Raw genomic sequence first — 27,345 nt, 5'->3', positions numbered from 1 at the left:
GATTGTGTAACCTACAGAACTAGACTTAGAGACCATTTAAATGCCTTTGCAGGTGTTTTGAGTTAATTAGCTGATTAGAGTGTGGCACCAGGTGTCTTCAATATTGAACCTTTTCACAATATTGTAATTTTCTGAGATACTGAATTTGGGGTTTTCATTAGTTGTCAGTTATAATCATCAAAATTAAAAGTGATAAACACTTGAAAAATATCAGTATGTGTGGAATAAATGTATACATTATACAAGTTTCACTTTTTGAATGGAATTACTGAAATAAATCAACTTTTTCATGATGTTCTCATGATATTCTAATTATATGACCAGCACCTGTATTTTGTGACAAATGTAGCAAGTATTTGAAAGGTCAAAGGATAAAAAAAAATCTAACAAAATGTGCAGAGTTAAGACCTGATGACAAAATCAGAAGAGCAGCCATCAGGAAAGGGTACAAAAGAGTACTATCCATAGCCAGTCGTGACTTAGTAGCAGCAGAAGGCCATTACCATAGATCCTGCTACAGGGCGTACACAAAGGAAGATTCAGACATAGACAAAGATGAAACTAACTTGGCCCGCAAATGTGTACGGACCTGCAAACTTCCTGACTGCTCCTGCCTTTCAAACAAATTAAAGTGCATGGAATTGTGTAACACTGGTTACTGATGATCTAAATTGCAGTAGGCTGCAGAGTGGTGGTGGAGCTAAGCCAGTGGTCCACAAACTTTTTCTTCCGAGGGCCAGCTCACTATGCCTGGCTCTAAGAGAGGGTCAGAGACTATATATCAGTAACCATAAATAGCTTAGTGCTGTGAACAGCAGTCTACCTTAGTTGAATATTCCATTACATTTAATCATAGGCTATTGCAATTTAAAACCACTGTTAGCTGTGTTTACTGTATATTGCCATCATGCCATATCAGTGTAAAATGTAGCTCAAATGAAATATTCAAAATGTGAACTCTGAACTCTGTGTCTTTGCATACACAGCTCAAATTGTGAACAAGCAATATCCATACAAATAATTTAAAGTTCTCAAACTATGAGAGTTTTATGAAGTGCTGGCAAAAACATCTGAAATGACCACTTTCACTCACCTGATGAGAACTTTGTGAATTGTGAATTTGTATGAACATTTGAACGAGTGGATAAAAAATAGAAATAATTATCCCAGAAAGTCCCAGAAATATGACTTGAATAGAAGTTAGTTAGTTATTAGCAATTAATTGATAAACTTTTAGAATACTTTGAGCACTGATGCAGTCAGCATAGGCCTCTTACATTGTTTGCAAGTAGGCCTAGGCTACATTTCATTCCGTGGCAAACGCGAAACAGCGCCAAAATAACCACCAGTGGACAAAAAGAGTATTACACGTGTACTGTTAAAGCTACCTTGTGTAAGAACTTCTCCCATCTAGCGGTGAAATTCTATATGACAACCAACTGAATATTACTTTCTAGCCCCTCCCATTCCGAGCGCATTTTAACTCCTACGGTGGCCGTTTCATGCCAAAGTTAACATTGCTTCCAGTACTACGACTTCGTCCGGTGTTCCTTCCAGTTATAAGGTTACTTTAGAAAACAATTACACATTGCATTTAGTTATATAGCCAGTAAACATGTTGGGTATGACCTCTATGTAAAGTGAATAGCCTAGTTTTACGTTTTCATTATTTTGGTAGGCTACTATTTCATTGCTAGCATCAGCTATCAGGTTCCCAAACGAATGCATGCTAATGTTATAGTACAGTAGATTCAGTGCTATCGTTATTCTGTATGTGCGAGATTAATAGTGTAAAGGCAATGTTTACAGCGTAGCCTACTATTTTTCTCAGTGAGCAGAGTCAGAGATCAGTCGATGCAACGGAGGTGCAAGGGAAAGGTAAAGGAAGAGGGAAAGGTAAAGAAAAGCCAAGAGCCGGTGGCAGAGGATCGATGAGACCTCCTAGGCAAAGAAAAAGTAAGACTCCAAAAGATGACGAGGAGAGACTGGAAGAACTTCAAAGACAAAGGAGAGAAGCAACGGAGGTTTGTGTTTTTAATATATTTCTCTGAACAGTATCAATGTCAATGACACCGAAATTAGCTCGGAAGCTGCACCAGGCACGTTCGTTTGCGTTGCGTCTGCTGCAGAAAAAAAATAGACCATTCATCTAAAATTGATTTTACGCGTTGTGAACGGAACGCTTCAGTCACGCGCTTGGTGTAGCTTCCCTGCCTGTTTGTATCTCAATTGTTTGTAGCAATTTCTAGCTGTTGCCAGTCAACTGCATGATGCGAGTTGTCTCCCAGTGAAATCACGACACATAATTACGTTATGGTCTATAGAAAATGTTACACAACATTTTCACCTTTTCATTGTCCATACACATACATAGTATTCATCATTTTGTGTGAACACTTGAAAAATGACACAGAGTAGGCTACTATTACTACTACTCTGCTAACAATCTAACTTTGCTACCTAAACAAGCCTATCTGATCTTATTTCTTGTGTCTTATTTCTTCAGACTTGTGGATGGAATGAGCCTGCAAGAGCACAGGAACCTCACCACACAGTTGCTATAGTGAGGCAGCCAGGTCTGGTGTTTGATGCATCAGTGCAGACATGTCGTCCCCCCACCTGTGCCAGGGATGCCTTGGTGTAGTTGTACACACTGCAGAGACATGCCAATCGATCAGAAGAGAAAATGCTGTGGACAAAACCCTGCCACCTGTGTGAGCCTTCTGCCTCACTACACACAGCACTGCCTAGATGAAGGTTTTCTCCAGATTCACAGGCAGTACATCACAGACATCACAGCATTAGGCCATGTAAGAGAGCCAGGTGATGACAATAGAGTTCAGATATGCTACCTACAGACATTTCATTTTCTGGCAGCATGGGTCTCTAGGACAGGGTAATAGAAGAGTGATCCCAAGCTGTGTGTGTAGGATAAGGGATAAATTCCCTGACCCTCAGGGACATCTCTGGAATTTATTTCACCTTCCTATAATGTTGTAATGTTGTGTTATTGTAAATAGTTTTGTATTAGTGTTCTTGTACTGCCTGTTCCTTTTAAAACTGTATTTAATTTATTTTACACCGGTACATCGCTATATTTTGCTTTCATGAAAATAAAAACTTTTAGAATTGATAAGAGACTGTTCATGCTGTACCTCATACATTACATCCACAAACTTATAATTAAAAAAGGAGTTGTGGTAATTTACCATTTTGAAACACCAAATGACAGTAACATGGTCAACAATGTTATTTGCAATATATTTATTTACAGAAATTAACAAATTATGGTATTTACACATGAACCCTTCCTTTTTGCATGGTGCCTTTGAAGCAACATGGGCCATCATTCTAAATTTGCAGTCTCCTGGAAAGCTGATCCTGTGGAAGACATGCAGTGTCGTTAGACATACACGCCATTTTATATAGTTCAACATATTGTTACTAATCTGTATAGTGCTATTTTGCCTAGACTGAGTTACAGGCAAGGTTACAATGAAGGCATGCACGTGCATCACATAACAAGACCATTGAATTTCGTCCACATCCTCCTCCACGATGCTCATGTCATGTAGGCTTTGTAAAAAATATATATAAATGCTTATATCATGAAAATATACAATAGAGAATGTCATCGGGTATAGACATTATGAGCATTGATGGGTTACCTCTGTTCAAGGTTCTCAATTTCAGGGGCTTCTGCAATTGCGCCAAGATGCTCATCTGAAATGAATAAGCAGAGCGTTTCACAACATATAACAGTACATAAAATGGTAAACACCAAGATATTAAAAATATACTTTCAGTTATTATCAAACAACAATCACATAGAATCAACAATTGTTTTCATGCAGTGAAAAACGTTCAGACAATTTAGTAGGCTACGTCTACAATTAATAAGACTACAGGACAGGCCTCAGGATGTGAACGTCACCCTTGGAATTGGCTACACTAGCATTATCAGATTAGGATATATTTAGGCTACAAAGCAAAAGCAATGAAAAATAACTACAATTTAGTGCCCTTTGCCTGTGATCCGTCATAGCAGATTTATGTTACAATCCTTTTTCATCGACGCGAGGAAAAGTATCCCAGACGTCATTCTAGCGTTATGGACAACCATGCTATACTAAGCCAAGCAACTATAAAACTTCGAATTTACACCATAGACTGTATGTTTACACGAATAGGCCAAATTACCTGTCGAGGAGAAAGCAGGCAATTTCGGCGTCCCTTTTAAAATCCTTGCTCCTCACGAGCTCTTTCCATCTTAGAAAAGCCACTCCAATATTGACTTTGGTCTGTTGTTTTTCCGGTCGCGTTGGCGTTTTAATTCTCTTTTTCGCTTCCTTGGCGACTCCTTTTCATGTCCTCGAGAATAGTTGTAATCCTCCATTTTCAACAGACTTTCAAATCTGCCGGCAGTCGCGAGTAGACTGATCATGCAATGAGTGTTGCCTACAAGCGCGAAAGGCGGAGCTGAATTTCCAGGAATGTCCCTCGTTGGCGAATGTATTTCAAAGATGGAGGCGCATCATGGATTCAGCCATTTGCGCGACTCGCGCGTATGTATTTGGAATAGCAGATTCTACACTTACGAGAATACTTTGATTAGTAAGTGGAAATAATTACACATGAATGAGCACATATTTTTGAAAGAACAAATGGGTTTTTGCTAAGAATTAACTCAAAAAAGTACACAATGTAGCTTTAAGACTCGCTGGGGGAAATTACGGAGGTTATAGTTTGACGTTGTCGTACTCCCATGCGTGGCAGATGCTATATACCCTGGACATGTTTTGGGGGGCCACCCAAAATGAGGTGGCGGGCCATATCCGGCCCGCGGGCCGTAGTTTGGGGACCACTGAGCTAAGCTGTGTCGGATTTTATATACAAGACAACAATTTTTAAACATAACAAGATTGTTTCAACTTAGAAGCCTATATTTGTTAAGTATTGCACAGTGATGAAAAGATCTTGGTTTTTAATCTAAAATCTTGACAGCTTGTTTATATAAAGATATTATTGGCATTAATGTCATGGAGTTTGCAGTGGCCCATGTTAGACAGTATTGACATTATAAGAGAGAACATGTACATTTTTGCAGCCTCTGTTGACATATAATTTCTAAGATGTCTAAAATTTGTAAGTTTAAAGTTTGTGATCCTACTAACCTTTTTAACATGTTGCTTGAAAGTCAGGTTACTGTCCAAAATAATGCCTAAATATTTATATTCATGTTGCCTAAAGTTAAGCCATTTTTGCAGCCAAGACATTATGGTCTCTTTCAAAGCCAAACATGCCTATTCAGCCATTTAATCCATACATTTTCTAGAAGCCCATACTCTCTAGATGTCACAAAAAACATGAGTTTGGACTTGATCCACCCTTTTCCATCCTTTTGCATGTATATATTAATGTATTATATAGGCAAAAATGTGTACATTTTATTTAATTTAGCCTGCATCATTAATGAAAAACTAAATCATCCCACATAAATAAATCATGTCCCACCTTCCTCCAGACTTTGAGGCACCCATATCTGTACATAGGCTTGTATTGTATAATTTACTGTGTGCAGGTATAAAAGCTAGGAAAAATACAACTAAGCTACCACTTAGAGAGGGTTATCATACCAAATAATTTCCCTCAGGCATGGAGGATTACAAAAATCATTGGTAGATTTCCCCCCCCACCTCAGGTGATACCGATATGTGATTTTTTAGGTCCTGGCCCATGGACTACATAGCTTAGTCTAGGGTGCAATTGTTTTGGTTTGAATATTGTTTACATGATCACATAAGATAGAAAATGATATGGCCTACAATGTAGTTAACAATAATTTGTAGTAGTTAAGCATTAGGGGCCTACCCTAGTTCAACTTAAAAAGAGCACTGATGAAATTCTACAGGAGAATGGTGGAGAGAGAAGACAGTGCGTCATTTCTCAGAAATAATGACCAATCCTTTTTTCAATTAGTATTTTATAATTCCAATGTATTCTACAACTTTCACATACAGTTCACATACAGGGGCCTGAGCCTGAGTAGGCTAAAGTAGGCTGAGTAGCCTGAGTAGGCTAAATTATGATTACGGCCTTGATACCAATATTGAAACGTGTGCAAATATAGAGTTCCATTGTTCTATATTTTTTCATAGACATAATAAAATAACCAATTGAATGTAGCCTATAGACCAACATCATTCCTCTCACTGTGCCCCATAAAAGGGGATTTGCATGGCTTTGAACCTTAAATTCCCCTTCTTGTAGAATTAAAGGGTATAGGCCCACTTTCTATACTGCAAGTCTGCAAGTTTAGAAAGTATGCATGTGTTCTTGTCTCCTAAATGAGGTTATTATGACTAATTACTGAGTACTCTACTGTATACCTTATACATTCCTACCATACATATGCCTTAGTGTTGCGCTAAGAATATTATCCCCAGATTATGAGTTGAGTTGAGCATAGTGAATAACGCTGAGACAGTAGCTACAGGGGCTGTCATGTTAGATTTTACAAATTGTCATTAAATGCTGTTTACATCTGTGTGAGGCCGCAAGTCCTGTTTTGGTCAGTATTTGTCTGTATGATCAATGTGTGAGGAAATATATTTTTTTTATAACAATCACTCTTATCTCACAGATTAAAATTGTGGGTTTTAACGTGCCTAAAAGGAAAAATATTGTTGGCCTGTGGCGCACAACAAATTATGTCATAGATGCCCATCAGAGGCATAAGAGTTTATGCACACAGGATGCAACAGTAAAACAATCTGTGTCGGACACGTCAAAACGCCCTATTTATTTGAGGATGTGTAATTCAGTTCATGGCTGCAATGCTAATCATACAGCAACAGGAATTCTTTCATGTTCTGTGATAAGCACTGTCCAAGTTGTTGATCAAGTAACACAGACTAATGATCTTCTGGTTTCTCTTCATTCATGCAGAATGAGAAAGTATGTATTTGAAAGAGATCTTGATTATACGGACCAGGAAGTGATCACCTGTCAGACACCATTTACTTCCTCACTCTCTCCAGGTCTATAATGCCTTCGTGGTTGAGCCCAGTTGGTCCTGTTCAGTTGATAGATTGCATGTATGTCTGGACAAAAACTACTCCAAACAGATGTTTTGATACAGTGCTAATATATTTATGAAAAGCAGAGGTTAAATTAATTCATTAACATAAACTAGTATTTTGATATGTCTGTCTGTCAACATCTAATCATGAAACAACAGCTGTGTTTAACTGTGAAGTTTTTGTTAGGTGCTGAGTTATTATGACATAATCTCTGAGGTCATAGGTCAGGTGAGAGTTTCAGGAGGAGGGGCCAGCACCATCTGTCTGCCGAATATCATTCACGCTATCAGGAACACGCACCACCATCCCATGCAGGTGATTAGACAGGCAGATCTGGCAACCCAGACGAGACCTAGCATAGAACACAACCATAGATATTGTTTATTTTATTTTTTTAAATGAATCAATAACCCAAGCAGAATAGTGTTATATCTATAGGAAATCAAGTTTATACTGTTTTATATGTACAAAAATCTATACATTGCACATACAGGCATATGTTGGTCCTATCAGGATATAAAATTAGCCAAAAACCTACACACATTGAAGTAGTCAATGGTAATGTAAGATGCTATGGCTGTTACGTGTTTGCTTCTCACTCACGTTTCTGTGAGTCCAAAGGCCAGGTCCAGTAGGTCCATCTCCTCGTCTGAGACAATGCCCAGCTTATTGTAGTTGGATTCGTCAAGGATGACATGACATGTGGAGCAGGCCAGTGTTCCCTCACATGCACCTATTTGTATGTATGTTCACACATACATAGACACACACACACACACACACACACCAGAGAGTTTATGATCTTGTGAAGAGGATTTTATGTGTGTGTGTGTGTGTGTGTGTGTGTGTGTGTGTGTGTGTGTGAGTGTGTGTGTGAGAGAGAGAGAGAAAGAGAGAGAGAGACAGAGAGAGACAGAGAGAGAGAGATAGAGAAAGGAGGTGGGGTATGGGTCGGGGAGACACACATACCAAAACCTTCGATGTTCAGTTTGTGATCAACAACAACATTTAGAAGTGTGTCTCCATCACGACCTTGGACTTCAACCCTTTCTCCATCACGGTATACAAATGTAATGTTTATTTTCTGTTCAGACCTGCAGAAACACACAAACATGCCAACCATATAAAAATACTAAACCTTCACTCTTGCCACCCTTACTGCTGTTAAACTCTGTATAATCCCATGTGGCTCCAAAGACATTCCATTATTTCTCTGGCATGGTGGTGTTTTCTCAGTATTTGCTGTAGTTGCAGTAGATTGCAACTTCGAGTGGTAAAATCTGGTGTGATATAGTTGTGGTAGCCATTTGGGATGTATGATAGAAAGATATATAGTAATGTCCTGGGCATTAACCGCAGTGCCCAATTATCCCAATAAATCAGATCCAGATCAGTGCTTTAATCAGATAGAATTAAAAAAAAGTATATATACATTCCCATGTTGGGGCGCCCCCATGTATTAAAGGAGAATTCTGGCCATTTTTCACATAGATCTCTGTTTCTCAAGGTCACCGTCGAGTACTGTAGGTAAGAAAACAAATCGGCGCTACCTAGCTCGAGTTCCTGCAGCCAACAGCTAGAGCGGCTAGGCAGTGTGCATTCAGATTGTTGAACAATGTTCCTCAGAGAATTTGTGAAATTTGTCCTGTGTTAGATCCTGTGTCATAGAAGAAAGGATAACCGCCACTAGCTGTGTGATTCTTTCAGAACATTCAGAACACAACTTTGTTGTGGATAATCAGCTTGGTATGTACAATGAAAACTGAGGCCATTTAGTGTGATTGAGTGAAAACTGGTCAGCATTCTTGTCAGCTTGTCAACGTTCTTCTTAGCTGTCTGAAAAGCTCACATTCTGTTTAACAATTGCAAGATGTGTATATGAACAGATGCCTGTTCAAATAGCCACTAACATTGTGTTGGTCAGGTGTCTTGGGTCACTGAATATTACGTTAATAACCATGCCATTGCTCAGTTTGGCAGTGGAACTTGTGCTGACACGGGAGGATTCAGCTATACAGTAGATTAGAACCCTAAATCACTTTTCAGCTTCTAAACTATTGTGTGTGTGTGTGTGTGTGTGTGTGTGTGTGTGTGTGTGTGTGTTTGTCGCAAAAGCTCTCACACACACACACACACACACACACACACACACACACACACACACACACACGTACACTGGTGAATGAATAGACTTAGAGTAAAACCTAATCACACACACAATGTCCTTGTAGGAAAAGATATCCTAATAATCCTATTAAAAACCAAAAGCTGCAACTTTGTGACTAATTAAAAAAAAACACTTTGAGATATCTTGAGATATCTGCAAAAGGATTTGTATGATGTGAAAACAGTCAACAGGTGATTTGAACTTAATTTCACATCTATATGACATGCATGTATATTCTTGTTAGTCAATTAAAAGCTTAATTGGACAAATAAGCCTCCTAAATATGTAACAAACCAAGGACTAATACAGATGAAGAAATATGTTGTTTAGCGTGTCTTTTGAAGATCTTACCTCAGAGAGCATATAGTTGTTAGGCTGCGAGAGCTGGTGTTCAGTTTATGCAGTGGGCGGACAAGCGATAGCACATTCCTAGCGGTTGCAGGCGGTGTTGAGGCTAACCAAAGGGGCCAAAAATTCTGGGCGAAGGACAATACTCTTGTGGAAGCAGAGGACATGGTAGGAAATGCTGTCCAGCACAGGAGGCGATGTGTTGTGCTTCCCCACCGTTCGAAGGTACAAAATGCTGAGTGCATTCTCCTAAGACCGCCCTTCACACTGTGTAATCCCATGGTGACGCAACCCCTTCATCCAGGATAACTGATTAATTTCACTGACAAATATAAACTATAACACTTGGATCATATCAAACTGTGAAAGACAAAAAGGTTGATGGGAGTAAAAGCATACATTTTGTTGTTTTACTTTTTCCTTGTGTGTTTCTCTTATTTGAACTCTTTATGCTTAAAACCAGAATTATGTTTGTTTGAGAGGGGTCTTTGATACTGCTTGTGTTTAATGATCCACTGATGTACAAGCAATTTGCCACATTCCTTGTCTGGACTATTTTGTAAATGTCCTTGCAATTATTTCCATCATTATGCATTTTCTCATAATTCTTGGCCAATTGTTGTGCTAACAAATCTGCTTATAAAGTATAATCTACTTGTAACAGGCTGTGGTTATTGGTTAAGACTCTGTGGAATTTACAGGGATCTCCATGACTTGATTGACCTCTTGCTAACAGCAGAGAGCGCTGTCTGACAGGTTTTGGAGTTTTGCTCCAAAAGAAACATGGAAGACACATGGAAAACATCCTTATTGCTTGTGGGGTGTGTGGTACTGAAGAAAATGGCCGTGCAGTGACAAAGACAGATTTGATGGCAGAGAGTTGTTTTATTGTAGTTTTGAGTTTGATTGTGATGATCCTTTTCCCCTTACATCCTAGATGTCTATTTGCTACCTTTCTCGTTCACATTCGCCCCCTCACACAATGGGTTTGGTGATGATACATCAGAGATTCAATTTTTTTTGTTTTAGCAAATTAAGCCTTAGCATACATTGGACTTAAATATGTGTTCTGATTTTGTCATAGTCATACCACAGTAAAATAATTATGTAATTAACCAACAATTAATTTTTGACAAATCTGGATGACAAGTATATTTAATTATGTTTCAAAATCTTTAAAAAATTACTGGTATTAATTTCATCAGCTCCCTTTCCACAGGTGTATTAATCAAGCACCATGCAGTCTCCATTCATAATCTAGGTGCTTGATTTTATTCACCTGTGGAAAGGGACCTGATGAAACCCATGAATACACTCCTCTCAAATGATAAGCTGAAGCCACACCCAATCAAGGAAAAGGTGCTGCCCCTCTCAACTGTCTTACCACATCTCCAACCATTCTTCATACCAGCTGACTTTAAGATAGACGATAGAGCTAATTAGTGAAAACACCTGTGTTAAGTATACAAGGGATTTCTATGTAGCGAAGAGAGAGAGCAGTCACCCCACCCGGCCTTGTGTCTCTAAAATGTACATATATACACACACACAGAGACATAAACACTGTCTTGACTGTGACTTGTGTGTACATCCAGCTGTTTGCATTGTCTTTCTTACTCCGACATGTCAGCGTGATATGTGACACAGGCCAGCTGTGATCTCAAAGCACACCAGTGTTTACATTTTGGGCCATAATTACGGTGACAGTTGTGACAGTGCTTTACCCCATCAGATGTGCTAGTGTATGAGTGCACAGCACTACAGTATGGCTGTCTTTTAATTTCAAGAAATACAACCACAAATCAGAAAAAGTTGGAATTTTGTATACATTTCAAATAAAACAGAATGTGATAATATACAAGTCTCATAAACCCATATATAGCAGCAAAAAGGACATAGACAACATATCAAATGTTGAAAATAAAATTTTTGACTATTTCATGGAAAATATAGGTTAATTTTGAATTTGATGCCAGCAACAAAAAAAGTTGGGACAGGAAATGTTTACCACTGTGCTGCTTCACCTCTTTATTTAAAAAAATTCTGTAAATGTTTGGGAACTGAGGAGACCAGTTGCTAGAGTTTTGGGAATTAACTGTTGTCCCATTACTGCCCGGTATAGGATTTCAGTTGCTCAACAGTATGGGTCATTCTTAGCCATGTTTTTCATTCCATGATGCACCTAATTTGACAAATCTGGACTGCAGACAGGCCATTTTAGCACCTGGACTCTTCATCTATGGAGAAATACTGTTTACATATTGGCATTTTGGCATTATTTTCCTGAAATATTCAAGGTCTTCCCTGGAAAAGATGGCAGTAAACCTATATCATTCAGAATTGATTGTGCTTTGCCAGATGTGCAAGATGCCCATGCTATGCACTAATGCACCTCCACACCGTCATAGATGTTGGGTTTCGAACTGAGCACTAAAACAAGTTGGATAGGTTGGATACTTGGATAGGCCCTCTCCTCTTTAGCCCAGATGAGTCCATGATTTCCAAAAAGAATGGCACATTTTGATTGGTCTAACCACAGGACCTTTTTCCATGTTACCTCAGTCCATTTTAAACAAGCTCAGGCCCAGATAAGACGGTATTTTCTGTATCATGTCTCAATACAATTTTGGCTGTCGCATAGATTTAAGTTTTTTAATTTAGTATCAAACTGTACACATAGACAATGGTTATCAGAGGTTTTCCTGAGCCCATACAATGATTTTCTTTACAGAAACAGGTCTGGTTTTGATGCAGTGTCATCTGAGGTCCCTTGTTTGCAAAGATTTATCTGGATTCTCTGGATGTTTTAATTACATTATGGCCTGTAGATAATGAACTCCCCAAATACTCCCCAAAATGTCATATTAAGAAGCATTACAATTACATTGTTTCATAATTTGTGCACACAGGTTTACACAGAGTGATGAATACCCCTACATCTTTGTAGGGGTATAATTCTGAAACACAGTGAGCTTATATCCCTTTAAGTTGTTGGTCCATTCATTCCCAGCTGTATGTGATTATACTTATATTTGTATGTGCACCTGAGTGTGGTCCATGAGTGTGTGTGAGGTAGAGGTAGAGAGAGAGAGAGAAAACAAAAAAGAAAGTTTGTTAGTCTAGTAAAACCATGTTATGTTCTGCAGGTTATGATAACATAAGGAAGATGAGTGAAGGTCCTTTAGAAGCCTCAGGCCTTATGTCCCCATTTGTCTAAATCCAGCTGTAGACCTCAATCAATCTAATCGTACAGCTTAGGTCTTGTATAAATACACGTCTCTTCAGCATTACACAAGAGCATTGAGAGGAAGTCCCCATGTCTGTGTTTATTCCTTATTAACATGATAAATTATTTGAACTAAATATTTCCTGTTAGAAAAAATGGCTCTTTCCAGCTGTTGCAGAGCAGTTGTTTAACAAAGGGCTTCTGATGTTTAGATGTCAAATCTATTCTTAAGTCATTTTTGTATCTAACAACTATACATGGACATGAATAGTGTTAATTGGTGTTGTAATGTTTAGGCAATCCTGATAGGCAAGGTCGTAATAATATTTTTTCTTATGTAAACAATATTCAAACTAACCCCTCCCCCCTCTAGGCTGCTATGACTAACATGATCACATGGAACTATGGCAATATAGCCACACAAAAGGCATACCCAGAAAGCACATACTGATATTGCACAACCAAGTTTTTGAACATTTGCTACTTTGACCACAATATCCGGACTTATTTTCTATACCAATGCACAGATTATGTTATTATAGTTGTAATTATGGTTGTAATTTGTTCAGCTCTCAATGGCATGCGGCAGAATGCCATACAGAAATGAGAAAAACAGCATTATCAGCCATTATTGTTTAAAGATATAAACATATCACCCCATGTGTTTGTGAATTACATATCACCTCATGTGTTTGTGAACTACATATATCATACAATGGCAGGAACATTCATCCGCCATGTTTGCACATTCGGTGTGTGTGTGTGTGTGTGTGTGTGTGTGTGTGTCCAGTGTTGACTACATGGCTACAGCCTTGACATAGTGTTGAGGCCAAGGCTAAGGTCATCACTGGCCAGGGTATAAGGGTGTACCATGGAGCCAGGTGTTCTGGACTTTACACTGATGCTCACATGTCACATTCATTCAGAGTTTAACCAAGCTAAACTTCCTCATCTCATGATAAGAAGACCACTCCAGATCTGCTGTGGTCCTCTCTGTGTCTCTAACCAATGGCTGCTGCTCCGTGCTCTCTCAGAGGAGAGGCAGGCACACTTCATTCCAATTATGGCTCTGATTAGACACATAAACAGACTCTACAGACACACGCGGGTAATATCGCAGGCATGGGGGGGTTGGGTGGCCTGTTTATGCCCTGCTCTGTTTGGGTTGCCTAGTGGGAGAGAAGCGCAGACGTTACACAACTGACCTACGGCTTACAGTCCTCGGCTCCCTGGGGAAAAGGGTCGAAAACTTCAAGAGTGCAGTCCTCAGCTTGTTTGTTCTAATTATATGTTTGTTATGAAAAAGAAAATACCCAGGAAGCCTTGGCTATCAGGCTTTACTTTCATATAACACATTTCAGCTCTGGTAGTGTAAACCTCAGTGTCACTTGTTATCTTCCCCTCCAACTTTCCTATTAGAGATTTGACCTTTTCTTTTTGATAATGAAGAAGTCGTCATAAACTAAGTCTTTGTAACATATCCAGACCCAAACTTTGTCTGAGACAGTCTGGTATTCGGGTTCTATGTTTGTGGGTTCACTGAGGATGACTGTGCCGACTGCTAATGGTAATTCTATTTCTGTACGTCTTCACTCATCACAGAAACATATGAGCCTAGCGAGGTAGTTCCATTGCTCAGGAGTAGGCAACAGTAATATTGCATTACAAATACATGCAGTCGCCAGAGAGCGCTACTACAACGTTAACATAGCCAATAACCCATATAATGTAGGCTATGGGATTTCTCTCCCCTGCTGTCCACCTCAAGACAGAAAAGGTGAATCTGTGCAATATTGAGGAAAATCATAAAGAGTAGTTAAACGTCACCCTAACATACCAGTTTCCTCATCTCCTCTTCCATTTCCAATTAATGGCAATGAATGAATCTCAATGAATGTTTGAGATTAGAAAATAATAGGCTATATCTGAATTGGTTGGCTATTTCATTTAAAACTGCCAAAACGACCAAAAAGGAGACAAGCTATTTATCAAAACAGAGGCTTATAAACAAAACTGCATTGACCCTATTTGTCCGTATCAGTAACCCTTGCTCGGAAGTAGGTGGTGTCTGCTCGCGCGGCATCTCACGCTCCCTGGATTCCATTCCGTTTTTTACTGCGGCCAGCGCTCGTCGATCCTATCCCGACTACACTGGACTTCTAGTGTCTTGTACTGCATTGTATGTCGAAGTTTCGGAGTTGGAAAGAGAGTTGAGACGGGAGAGGGAGGTGAATAACTATTAAAAGACTGCACAACGTTTTGGTATTCCATGAAAGATACGTTGTTTGCACTTGGATTTCTGCTAAATTTAATGAAGTCCCACCGGGATTGGGGCAGAGAAGAAACTGCGGCCTTGCATTAGAAGAAACTTTTATAAACTAGTTCGTGAGTGCGGGACCTCGACTTTTTCTTTCTAGCGCGTGCGGGTCTTGCGCGAACTCCGGAGAAAATGGGCACTCGGACGAATGTCCGCAAAGTGTCCGGACTCATCATCTCTTTGATATTTACGTTTCATCTGACCAATGTAAGTGCATTGACCTACTATTTTACCTCAAGCAAACTGTTGTATTACAACTCCATGAACGCACTACTTTTTTAGCCTACTAGGTGAAAATGAAGTGCAAATATGTTCAAATAGGCAACAGGTAGGCCTATCGATTCCGAAGAGCTGCTGTAAGAAAAGGTTAAAGATGGGGGAAATAACCTTAGTGTAGCCTAACTTTTGAGCCTCTGTATAAGAGTGCGGTTAGGGTTGTGGGCTATTTTCACCCAACTTCTGTAACTGAACACCTCTAATCACAGTTTGTCTGTGTAATTTATGGTTAAATACATATACGAATCTAACATCAACTGAAATCTTTCTCGGGTAAAGTTTTGCGGATCTAATTTTGTCCTTAGAAACCAGACTATTCATAGCTGTTCCTACTGGCGTCTGCTTGCCCGTAAACTTCACCAACTTAATGGCTGCAGCTCGCTGGTTTCAACACCTTCATAATTCATTCATGTTATGATTGCTGGGTTTACATACAAGAGTTGTTTCCGCAGGTAATGCGGAAGCTGCATCTAAGTGTTTACACTAGTTTAAGTCCAAAATCTTTACTTCCACCTGTCTGTAATCTAAGGCAGGATCAAGGCTATATTTACGCAGACTGAAAAGTAAACACTGGCACGATCGTGCATAGTGTACCACGTACATGTAACATTGTAGTAGGGTTATGGTTTCTTTAATAAATACAAGTTGGTCGTTCTCTGCATTTTTATATGATCCAATGTGACTTGATTTACAATTAACACAACCGTTTCTTTAAACAAATACAAGCAATAACACTTTCTTGAACCTTTACCTCCACAATGGGCTCTGAATGAGTGTTTCAACCAACTCAGACCCTGGGGTCCAGGGCGCTGAGCTCTAAAGGTCCTGTTCTAGGGGAGGATTTCAGAGTGCTGTCGGTGACTGCGCAGGGGGATTCATAAGGTAGTTATGAGGTCGAGCTGGAATGCGCACATCTGTGAGGGGTTCTCTTTTGGGTTGTCACAAGCCGGGCTCCAATTCCAGTGAGGCTTAAGAGCTGCGGGGCACATCAGACTACCTGCACTGGCTTACGACCCCCTCTGCATATCTCATGGTGCTGGTGTTGGATATGGTGTTTGAACTGTTTGTTTCTAACAAACTTCAGCTGATGCAGTCCTGGCAGACATGGTATAAATAGCTGTCAGTGAAGACTGAGGTGTTGATGACAGCACTTTTCCAGGTCCAGGCCTCTGTTCCCCTCTGATGATAGTGGGGCCCACGCTGGAGAGCTGCACCTGTCGAGGGAGCTTGGGTTGGAGGGAGGTGTGTGTGTGTGTGTGTGTGTGTGTGTGTGTATGTATGTGTGATGGTGGTTTGTGTGTGTGTGTGGGGGGGTGCTTGGCAAGGCGGTGTACATCAGACCTCATCCACATAACCTTCTGACCCCCTGCCTAAATCCTGTAGATCACATGATGATGAAAAGTCTTCCCCAGCTAGTGTCCAGAGTGTGCTAATCCCCTGCGCGGTGAGACACGGGCCAAAGCGCCGGCTCCCTCCGCCAGCCCACGCGGCCTCCGGCGTCTTCACTGACATTTACAACTTGACATTGCCGTCTCCGGTCTCCCGGGACCACCATGAGCGACACAATGGGACCATAATTGAATTATCCGGAACTGCAGGCATCTGTTTTTATCATCAGGAGTCAAACAGAGCTGTTAGGCCTGACGACTCATCTCATCCAGCTTTAGACCAGGACACCCCCCCCCCTCCTCCCCCTGCCCCCACTCTATTCACCTCCCCTTCAGTGACCAGCAGGAATCCCAGGCTCATAAGTATCAATCAGCCCTAACAAAACCCCTGAAATAAAGCACTGAAGTCCTTTATTAGGCCTTTAACTGACCTGCACCATAAAACTCCCTCTCCACTCTACTGCCCCCTCCACTCCTCCCCCCAGTGCTCCCTCTCTCACCCCAGACACCAGTGCAGGTACATCACTGACCAAGAGCAGGGGTGCCTCAGTGTCCATTAGCGAAGACCGCCATCATCAGCCACTAGTATGGAACGTTTTTTGCTGATGGTTTAGAGTAGGAGGCTATTAGTGTGCAGTTCCCATGATTCCAGCTGTGGTTTGTCTGAAGAAGCAGTGGGGAGGGGGACGCTCTTAGTCAGGCGCACCAGCTGCTCTTCCCATAGCCGGCCTTCACGTTTGTGCTCGGAGGCTCTGGGATGATTCACCCTCGGGCTGGTTCCTCAGGCCCGTTCAGCCTGCGGAGGGAAGGCCTCTGCCAAGACTCCTCGCAGCAGCGCGGTCGCCACCATGACCTCAGCTTCCCAGTATGTGCCTTAGCCCCCCACATCATGAGTTATAACTCAGGCACCAGTATAAATGTCACAGACTAACCAAACGCCTGAAATACGCAAGGCATGGCATATGCCTGTAATTACATAATATTAAATTATTTTATGATTAAACTATGTAATAGTTTACAGTTGTTTACATTTTGATCATTTTTCTAACAACTTTGGGGCAGTTGCAATTGTTATAGGACTGTGATGGATATGTGTCCCTATAACTTTTCAGACAAACAACGCTTGCTGAGTTGCTTACTTACTAATGCAGTAAAAGGCAAGAGTACTCAATTTCATTATTGAGTTTTATTGGGAAACTAATTTAATTAACTTATCAAAAGACGGATCGTTTGGCTGTTATCTGTTTAGTCTCCGATCAGTGGCTGTGGCCGGAGAGAGAGAGTGGCCTTGTCTGTGTTTGTCTTCCTGTGCTGCTGCTGGAAGTACTGCTGGCTATTTCTGACCAGAGGTCCCTCCCAGGATAGAAGTACAGAAGTGTTGTGTGACTTCACTGGGCAGCAGAGACGAAGGGGGTTGGTGTTGGTTGGATTCCTCTGGCCTTATACAGATGAAGAGTTTGTCACAAAGCTTTTTTTGTGAGACACAACTCCTCCGGTTCCCTATGTATTGGACACAGCATCTCCTTATAGCTTGTGTTCTCCCCACCACGAGACGCACTGAGTAAACACTCAGGGCCTGGATTGAGGCCAGGGTCATGCCCACATCTCACAGTGCTGCTTATTTTATACTGCTGATGGACACATGAACATGTCTGACTCAGGAATATCCATCTCTGCCTGGATTCATAGACACGCACATAGTCTTTCTTTTTCTTTCTTTCTTTCTTTCTGTCTTTCTTTCTTTCTTTCTTTCTGTCTTTCTTTCTTTCTTTCTTTCTCTCTGACATATAAAACATTAAGCCAAACAAATGTTTTTCAATTAGTGTTAATGCACAAGCATGGCATCGTCATCAGTAATGTTTTGCCTGTTTTTGACTTGTTGCAGATCACTCTCTCAGGGAGAGAGTGAGCTGGCATGTACTTGTCTGCGATTGACTCCTCCAGCAGGACATCCGTAGTCCACAAAGGAAGGTGTAGGTGGGTAGCATCTCAAATCTGCCAAGTGCAGATATCTCCTTGGAATCTCGCTGGCTGTTGGCAAACCCTTTGTGTTGGAATCCTCTGAGTTTGGGCCTGTTTCCTATTGCAGGAAATCACCCGCTGCTTCTGATGTGGGTCACACACCTTCAGCACTGTGGCTGCAGGTGATTGTGTGTGTGTGTGTGTGTGTGTGTGTGTGTGTGTGTGTGTGTGTTTGATAGATCCACCCTTCTTGGTGCGGGCAACCTGTGGAACCGCTGTTGGAGTCTAGGCCTTTCATCTGTGCCAAAGCCGTGACCGAGTGTGTGTGCATGTGTACAGTATGTGCATGTATGGGTGGGCTTTTGAAAGAGTCTGTAAACCTGTGTATGTGTGTGTGTGTGTGTGTATGTCTGCATTCAAGTGTGTGTGTGTGTGTGTGTGTGTGTGTGTGTGTGTGTGTGTGTGTGTGTGTGTGTGTGTGTGTGTGTGTGTGTGTGTGTGTGTGTGTGTGAAAGACTATAAGCTTTTGTGTGTGTGTGTGAGAGAGAAAGACAGAGACTCCAAACACAGCTGTGCCTCAGCTGGGGCAGCATTGGCGGCATGTGCAGACTTGAGGGTGCATACTGGGGGCATCGCAGCAAACACACACACATACATACATACACACACACACACACACACACACACACACACACACACACACACACACACACACACACACACACACACACACACACATACAAACACACACACACACACACACACACACACACACACACACACAAAACACACATTCGTAATATATGTACACAAGTACACAAACACTCCCAGTTACTCACATGTGTGAGCAAACAGACGCATCAAACCGCACTCATGCAAACCTTGGGGGTAAATAAAAGAGTCTGTATTGACGGAGACATGTTTGGGGACTCAGCATGCATGCTGTGGGGTTCTTAAAGACAGACTCCCTGAATAGAATGCCATTCTTTTCTTTTCCACAGGCACCTTTATCCCCTGCCTGCCTGTCCATGAATCACACACACGCTGAGGCACCTTATGGACCTTCCCACCTCCTTTAGTGGCCCTATAGGTGTCTGTCTGACTCAGCCCGCAGATCTTTGATCCTTTCTGCTGGGCTTGCTTTGACTTGAACTCCCCTTGAATGCCTTTTCTCCATTGTTTGTTGCCGGTGCTCCGTATTGTCATGCAGAGTGTAGCAGGCCTCTGTTTCTCCGTGGCCTGTCGTCTCAGAATACCTCCGCCTGGAGAGAGGGAAAGAAAGAGGATGAATGAGTGAGAGAGAGAGAGAGAGAAAGTGAGTGATTGAGAGAGAGGGAGAGTGATAGAAAGGCAGTAAAAGAAGGGAGAAGGGCGGGGGAATAGCTTTCATAGAGACGAAAAAAAGATAAGTTTTGGTAAAGCCTGACGACTTTGCAATCGTGTGTGTTGAGAGGTGTTCTGCGGACCATTTTGTTGCTTTCCCTGTGTGTGTGTGTGTGTGTTGGGGGGGGGGGGGGTGTAAGTCCAGGACCTCCCTCCTGTCTCATCAGTGTCGAGCTAAGCAGAGGCAAGCCCCAGCCTGCCCCGCAGATTCCCCAACCCACTAATAGTGAACTGAGGAATTTCTGTACCCTCAGGTTAGAGAGTTTCACTGCGAAAGTGAGACTAATGATCACACAGGCACATACACATACACACACACACACACACACACACACACACACACATACACAAAGGATTCTTGAAATGTTTTTTTGTAGCACACATGTTGAGTTTGGGCTGGAGATTCAGAGTGCACTGGCTTTCTTCAGCCCAGAGAGATAAGCAGCGGTGAGACCCATCTCATGCCCTATCTGTGCAACACACGCAAGACATAACAATCACTCACTAGGCACTGCACACCCAAACAACCCCAGCCCAGAGATGCTTTTGTGAAATGGGGAGTATGTGTGTGTGCAATGGGGAGGTTATTTGCTAAAGGGAGTGTGTGAGGTGTTCTCTCCCTGTGTGTGTGTGTGGGTGGGTGGCAATGGGAGGTGTGAGTGTGGCTGGGGAGTGCTTTTGTGTGTATGAGGGTAGGCACTGGAGGCTGCCTAGTTTTTGAGTGTCCAGCTGAGCATGTGAGAGGTGATGTGTTGAGAGGAGCATGTTTTGTTCTCAGTATGTGCATGCTTGCCTGTGTTTTATTGCCATGTTTGTGTTATCAATAAGGATAGTTAGATATGTGCCCACTTGTGAACGCGTGTGTGTGTTTGTTGTGAATGTATATGTATGTATTTATGTGTGAGTGTGTGTGTGTGTGTTTGTTGTGGATGTGTATGAATGTGTATGTATGTTTGTGTGTTTGTTTGCGCATGTGTGTCTGTGTGTGTGTGTTTGTGCGTGTGTGTGAGAGAGAGAACATTCATGTTAAGTTGTCCTCCAGCACATCCTCAGAGGAAGCTTCCACTTGCATGTTCCATGGGGGGTGTGGGTGCAAGGCGGCAGACAGAAGGGCGTGGGGGGGGATGATTTGTGTGATGGTAAAAAGCTACTTCCTCTACAGCCGTTTTCTCAGGGCTTTCCTGTGAGTTTTCCTGTATGGGATTTTCCTGAACGTGTTTCCTGAGGGGGATTTCACACGTGCAAACAGATTTAAATGCAGCTCGCGTTTTCATTTGTATATCTATGTCTTTGGGGATGTGTATTCTGGGCTTCTGTGAATCTCTTTCTCGTGAGTCCTCTGCCTGTTGTGCATATAAAAATAAAATTTACAGGGTTGTTACTGGATGCCTGCCTATTGCCTTTCAACTAGTGTCTCCTAACTTGAGTGGCTTAGAATACAACTCTGTGTCACACAAGTGAAAGGTCAACGTAAACTTAGCTGCCTGGAGCAGATGTGAAAGGACCTGCTTAGGATCCAGTGGGGAATATGGTTACTTGCAGAATAATATAAAATGTACTAATAATATAAAAGTGCTCTCTTTGTTACGACTTTTTCCTGTGACCCATGTTTCACTATTTATCATTTATATACTGTGTCTTTCAGTATGGCTCTACAATAAGTATGAACACATGCGGATCCAGTTAAACTGAAATGTATTCTTAACCACTAGGGATATAACATTTCACATATTCAGACTGTAATAATTATGTTGGTGTCATATAACAGGCGGCTGTACTGAAGTAAGGAAGGTGGCTGTATTGTGTATTTAGTTGTATTGTTGTGGAGGAGTGGGTGGTAATTTGAGACAAACTGAGGTTCATGCACTGATACTTGGTAAAGAAAGTGGCTTTTTGGATTTGGAGCCAGCTGTCCTTAAACATGCTACATTCCAAATTAACACAAAAGCTTGGGCAGGAACCTGTTCAAACTGGAAATGATTAAATTGCCCTCAACACCCACTTCCACTCCTGCCAGAAACCACAGCTTTTGATGCCTCGCATCGCCAAACGCTCAGATGTGGTGTTTTGATTAGCGCAAGGCGCAAGCTGCGATTTACATACATCAGGTAATATTTTCCATGGAGGCCTCTTTAAAAGGCAACGCTCCCTGTCGATGCTCCTCCGCTGGAAAACTAGACGCGTGGAGCTGAGGGGAAGGTGGGGTGTCTCTCTCCCTGCCGTGGTATGAGTGGGAGTGATTTTGTGTAAGCAGGCCAGGCGGTGCGTGGGTGCCGTGGGGTGAGAGGATGCAGATGAACGTGAGGGGACCTGGTGGAGAGACCTAAGGAGCTGAAACCTGAGATGATAAGGCAGGAATGTGGATCCTGTGCGTCGTGAAAGTGCCCCCGCTAGCCTGATGGAAATCGCTCGCCAGCTACCCCACCGCCATTGTGCCAGCGGAAAAGCTTCCCAGACACCGTGTCAAATGCATCCTGGGAAAAGTGTTCCAGGTCACTGGAGCTCTAAAGCCCAGAGAAACGGCCTCCGTGCCTTCGCTCTCTGCAATCACATACTCAGCAGAGCATCTGCCTTGTCTGCTATACGTACCCTCACCCGCCCCTGGTGGAGTTTCTGTGTTGGCCATTGTGTACCTACAAGATGCACACATGTTTGAGGGTTGGCTGAGCTGTGAGCACCGGAGGAGCACAGGAGGTGCGTACAGGCTCTGACGGCGGAGCTGGAATTTCTGTGGCTTTGAGCTGAAAGTAGCTGTGTGTAATTTTCTCTCCACCCCTGAGCTGCTGTTGAATGCTAGGGCGAGTCCTGGCACTCGCTCAATCTCTTTTCCTCGCTCGATCGCTTGCTCTCGGCCTGGGGCGCTGTTTCTTTAGTCCACACATTCTCTCTAAGCACACCTCTCTTTCCCTCTCCCCTCAGTGAGTCTCTCACCATAGAGCTCAGTCTCAATCTAACTCTCCCTGTAGTCAAACAGTATATGTAAAACTCACTTTAACTCTTACTACATTCAAACAGTGTGTGTAGTATTGCAGTTCACTCACCATAGACCAAACTTTATATAAACACTAACGAGTCACTGAGTCATCCCCTCTCCATAGATCAAGCTCTGACTCATGTTTTGGTCAAACACCAAACTACCCCTTAAGTCAAACCTCCTGACAGGTCCCTCTACCTCTCCTCTCTGTATAATACTCTGTCTGAAGTTGTTCTCCGATCATCCTTTAATGGCCAGGTTCAAGCTGGCTAACTGGGCCTCTTGTTTGATGTGCACATTGATTCTGAAGGAAATGTAGGCGTCTCTGAAGGATAGGCAGTCCATAATGGAATGTTGTGCAGTGGTGTAATTTTCGACAAACCCTAACACAGCCCAAGTACTGCCGGTCCTCGTTCTGTTCTTAGACAGGGAGTGCAGCAGAAGGACTGGTGGTTGATCTCCTGTAATTGCTAGGTCCAGGGATTGTGTGGTGGAATCCTGTTAATTTGACTGACCACCGAGAATGTCTTTATTCCTGGCTTTGAAATATCCTGCCGCTTGCTTGAGCAGCTGTTTCTGACTCACTGCAGATCCAGGGGTGCATATGCGTTCTATCACACTGTGTGGTGAACCTTCCCGTTACTGCCTGCTCTCCAAGCCGTGCCCTGACCATGGCCCCCGAAAGCAGCTTCACGTCGGCATGTTTAGTGTTCCGCTTGAAGCCAACACGACCCAGGTGGGGGTGAATGTGGAGGGCATAAAACCGCAAAAGCGTTTGAAGACTGGAAGATAAAGCTCTGTGATGTTGAGAAGCTGACCCCCAGGTCCCTAACTATTCACATGCCTCCAGCCAACCTCAGCAATTACCTTTTTATCAGTAATAATCAAACCGGGCTTCCCCTGGTGATGTTGTACAAACCGCACTGTTCCCCACTTTTGTGGCCTTACAAAAGGGAGACCGAGGGGCCCCCTTCAGACCTCTGCCCACTCTTCTGGACTCCCCCTCCCTCCCAGATGCCCCTTGACATGGGCGCTAAGGGGGCACACCGGAGGCTGTTTGGCACACAGGCGGTCGAGACGACTGTGGAATGTGTTGGCAGGGGCAGAGGCCCTGGCCCCCTGGGCACATGTCTGAGTTGACTGGGCTGTCTGGCTGCCACAGGATAAAGGCAGGGCTTGGGAGTGTGTGTGTGTGTGTGTGTGTGTGTGTGTGTGTGTGTGTGTGTGTGTGTGTGTGTGTGTGTGGAGTGGGGGTGTTTGTTCACGGCGGGCATCCAGATGGGCAGACCAGGCGGAGAATCCCATCGGCTTGAGTGCCGTGCCTCTCAATCTCATAACAGTGTGTTGCACTTCACCCTCTGCCCCCCTCTTCATAATGGAAACTTTTGAATCTTTATCTGATCATTGATCATTCCTGAATTTATTCTGAAAAAGAGAGACAGACAGACTCATCCCTGAAGGAGTATTAGGCAAGACATGAGCTAGGTGTCATCAAAAACTCCAACTATTTAAATGTTGAAGACTACTAAAACTCCACATAATAGAGATTTAAAGCAGAATCCACCTTTAAAATAAATCACCTGAGGGAAAGGGAGGGAGTAATCTTCTCCCTCTCCCTCCTTTTTCACCTTCTGTCCCACACCCTGCCAATTGAGTCATCCCTTTCTCTGTTCTCTCTCATGGATACCTGTGCCTGTAATTAGTCTGGAGGAAGAGACACATCTGCTACCGATGAGAAGGCAGGCCTGGCCCGCTGCCCCGCCGCCATACAGTAGGATGGGGCCCTGTCTCAACAGCTGGGAGTCCGGAGGAGGAGGCCGGGCCTGCCTGAGCTACCTTTCAATTAAACCTCACGGAGAGCCTGAGAGACATGGGAAATGGCGGAGCTGTCGAGCACATGACGATTGATCTGGAATCAGCCTCAGGTGCTGCGCCATACAGCAGGTTATAGTTATCTGCTCGCTTACAGATGTTGGTCTCTCCTGGATGAGTTTGGAAGGGAGGAGTGAGTGGTGGCATCTGAAGGAGCGGTTCACTGCTGAACATGAAACGCTGTGGGATTTAACAAAAGCAAAAAAACCTTTAGCAGATATGAAGCGAGCAGGGGGAAGACAAAGCTCAGTCTGCTGCTTTGATCTGGAGCGCGATCCGAGCACAGGTGACTCGCGAGCCTCCCGAGCCTCTCGCACCACTGCTGGGGGTTTGATTTCCTGTCTGGGCTGTTGCCTAGGGAGCTCCAGTGTTTATATGAGCCCATTGTTCTGCGGCAGGTTAATGTGGGGGGGGGGGGGGGTTATTTTGGGCACACAGGGGGAAGGAAGTCTGAGTGAGAGAAGGAGCCACCGAGCCAGATCAAACAGGCGGGGCCTGGCCTTGTGCAACTCTTCGCCAATCAGTCACCAGAACAATAGGCGTCTGTCAGCAGCGTGGAGATGAAGATAGGGCCGGAGGTGACCATTCTGGGCCTACTAGTTGGTAGGTCGAGGTTGGACAGGGCCTCCAGCACCAACATTGAGATCACACAAGGTGACTCCATGTTTGTTTGACTTGACCCGTCGGAAGTGTTATCCTCACGTCTGTCTCAATCTGTGGGCGCTAGACACAAGGCAAGGGTCGCTTGAAGAGGAAAGCTAGTCTACGTGGCACTGACCTTGTGTTGCAGTGAACGTGCATTTGATTTTGTTTGATGAGAGATATGTGGACAAAGACTATTGGCAGCAGCTGTAGTCAAAATACTACTGTCAATATTGTTGGTCTTGTGACAGGGGGTGAACCTTCACCAGCTCTTGACAAGGAAAAAGATTATTTTGTATAAAAAATGAAATTTTCAGTAGATCAAAGAAAATCACTGATGTGTTTTCCTCTTTCCTTTTATAACCATTTGAATTGTGTGAATGTCAAAGTCAGAAATAACCGCATTGTTACCCCTGCAGTTTACGGTGTGTGAAGTTGTTAGCAGTTAACGGTTAAAAGTGCACCTCCACTCTTGTGACTGCATATGGTTCTGACTCATGCCTTCTGTTAAGTCCAAAGGGGTGTTGGGTGAAGAACGCACACGTGAGCAAGGGTCTTTAAGGGTTGGCTGTCCACTTCACCCCAGCTCTAACCGCTCATTAATACACCAGAGGCACCTCCCCTGTCTAAGGGGGCCCCGGCAGAAATCAAATGACAAAATGGATTAAGGGTGCGGGTGAAACAATATTCTTAAGAGCACCTCTCAGCCTATCTCGTTTGTCCAGCGGTGTACTTTGGCTAAGTACCAGTGAGTTCCTGGCGCCTGCTGCTAGTGTTGGTCGTCCTCATTATTTAGACCCTGAGGATAATACCTTTTCCCATGCTCCGGCTTTCTCTTTCAGTTTACATTTCTAATAAATCATGAGGCGTTTTTTTTTTTTAAATCACAAGATAAACATCTGTAAACATGGACAAGTACAAGACCCAGGCTACTGAGGAAAACATGTTTTACTGGTGGGTTAGTGTGCAGGTCCTGATAATCATGATGAAAATGATACGGTAACATTATGACATTTTAATCCCAGCTTTCCATCTTGTTCCATCTCCGCCACCTATCAGGCTTGTGCAAAATTCCAGAATTGAATTGAACCTGGCTCTTAAATTCCAATTCAATTCTTGAATTTCACTTACATTTCAATTGAGGTAGCAAACAGGAAGCAAAATTGCAATTTGAATTGTGCACAACCCTGCCACCTATACTCCTGGGCTCCTAAGTGTAGACTTGCTGTCCCCCTTCCTGCCTCCCCTCTGTCCAGTGTGTGGCAAGAATCGCCACCCAGCGTCTTGGCCCAGAAACTTGCCCCGCTCTCCTTCCCCCCTCTCTCCCTCACTCTTATGTCCACAAATCCACAGACAATCATCCTCTCTCTCTCTCTCTCTTACACACACACACACACACACACACACACACACACACACTAGGGTTTAATATTCATAGGAAATAAACTAAACAGACCAAATCCATTCTTGCGCCAATGGAAACAAACGATTTTGAACCACTGAAAGATGTCACTATGTCATACTCAGTAGCCCTGAGATGACCAAAAACCTACCACTAAGCAAATAAATCCTTCACCTTCCACTGTTCAGTCACTCTAACTTGTGTATGGAGATATATATATATATATATATATATATGTGTGTGTGTGTGTGTGTGTGCGTGCGTGCGTGCGTGCGTGCGTGCGTGCGTGCGTGCGTGCGTGCGTGC

General features: G+C 43.0%; 1 protein-coding gene across 6 annotated transcripts in view; it reads left to right on the top strand.

Annotated features, from left to right (window-relative positions):
- The first annotated feature begins 14,947 nt into the window (after positions 1-14,947).
- Positions 14,948-27,345, top strand: part of hspg2 (heparan sulfate proteoglycan 2) — a 98,847-nt gene continuing 86,449 nt past the window's right edge. For all 6 annotated transcript variants that reach the window (XM_076276192.1, XM_076276193.1, XM_076276189.1 and 3 more), the window contains exon 1: positions 14,948-15,347. In XM_076276192.1, coding sequence (XP_076132307.1) covers positions 15,273-15,347 — 75 coding nt within the window. In that variant the 5' untranslated portion in view covers positions 14,948-15,272. The remainder of the gene's footprint in view (positions 15,348-27,345) is intronic.

Source organism: Alosa pseudoharengus, unplaced genomic scaffold, assembly GCF_046254945.1.
Source record: "Alosa pseudoharengus isolate Yale_2024_CS ecotype anadromous, Long Island Sound unplaced genomic scaffold, YU_APseudo_1.1 YU_APseudo_1.1_scf_9, whole genome shotgun sequence".
Classification (NCBI taxonomy): Eukaryota; Metazoa; Chordata; class Actinopteri; order Clupeiformes; family Clupeidae; genus Alosa; species Alosa pseudoharengus.
Note: the sequence above shows the minus strand (reverse complement) of the source record. Positions and strands in the feature narration are given on the sequence as shown.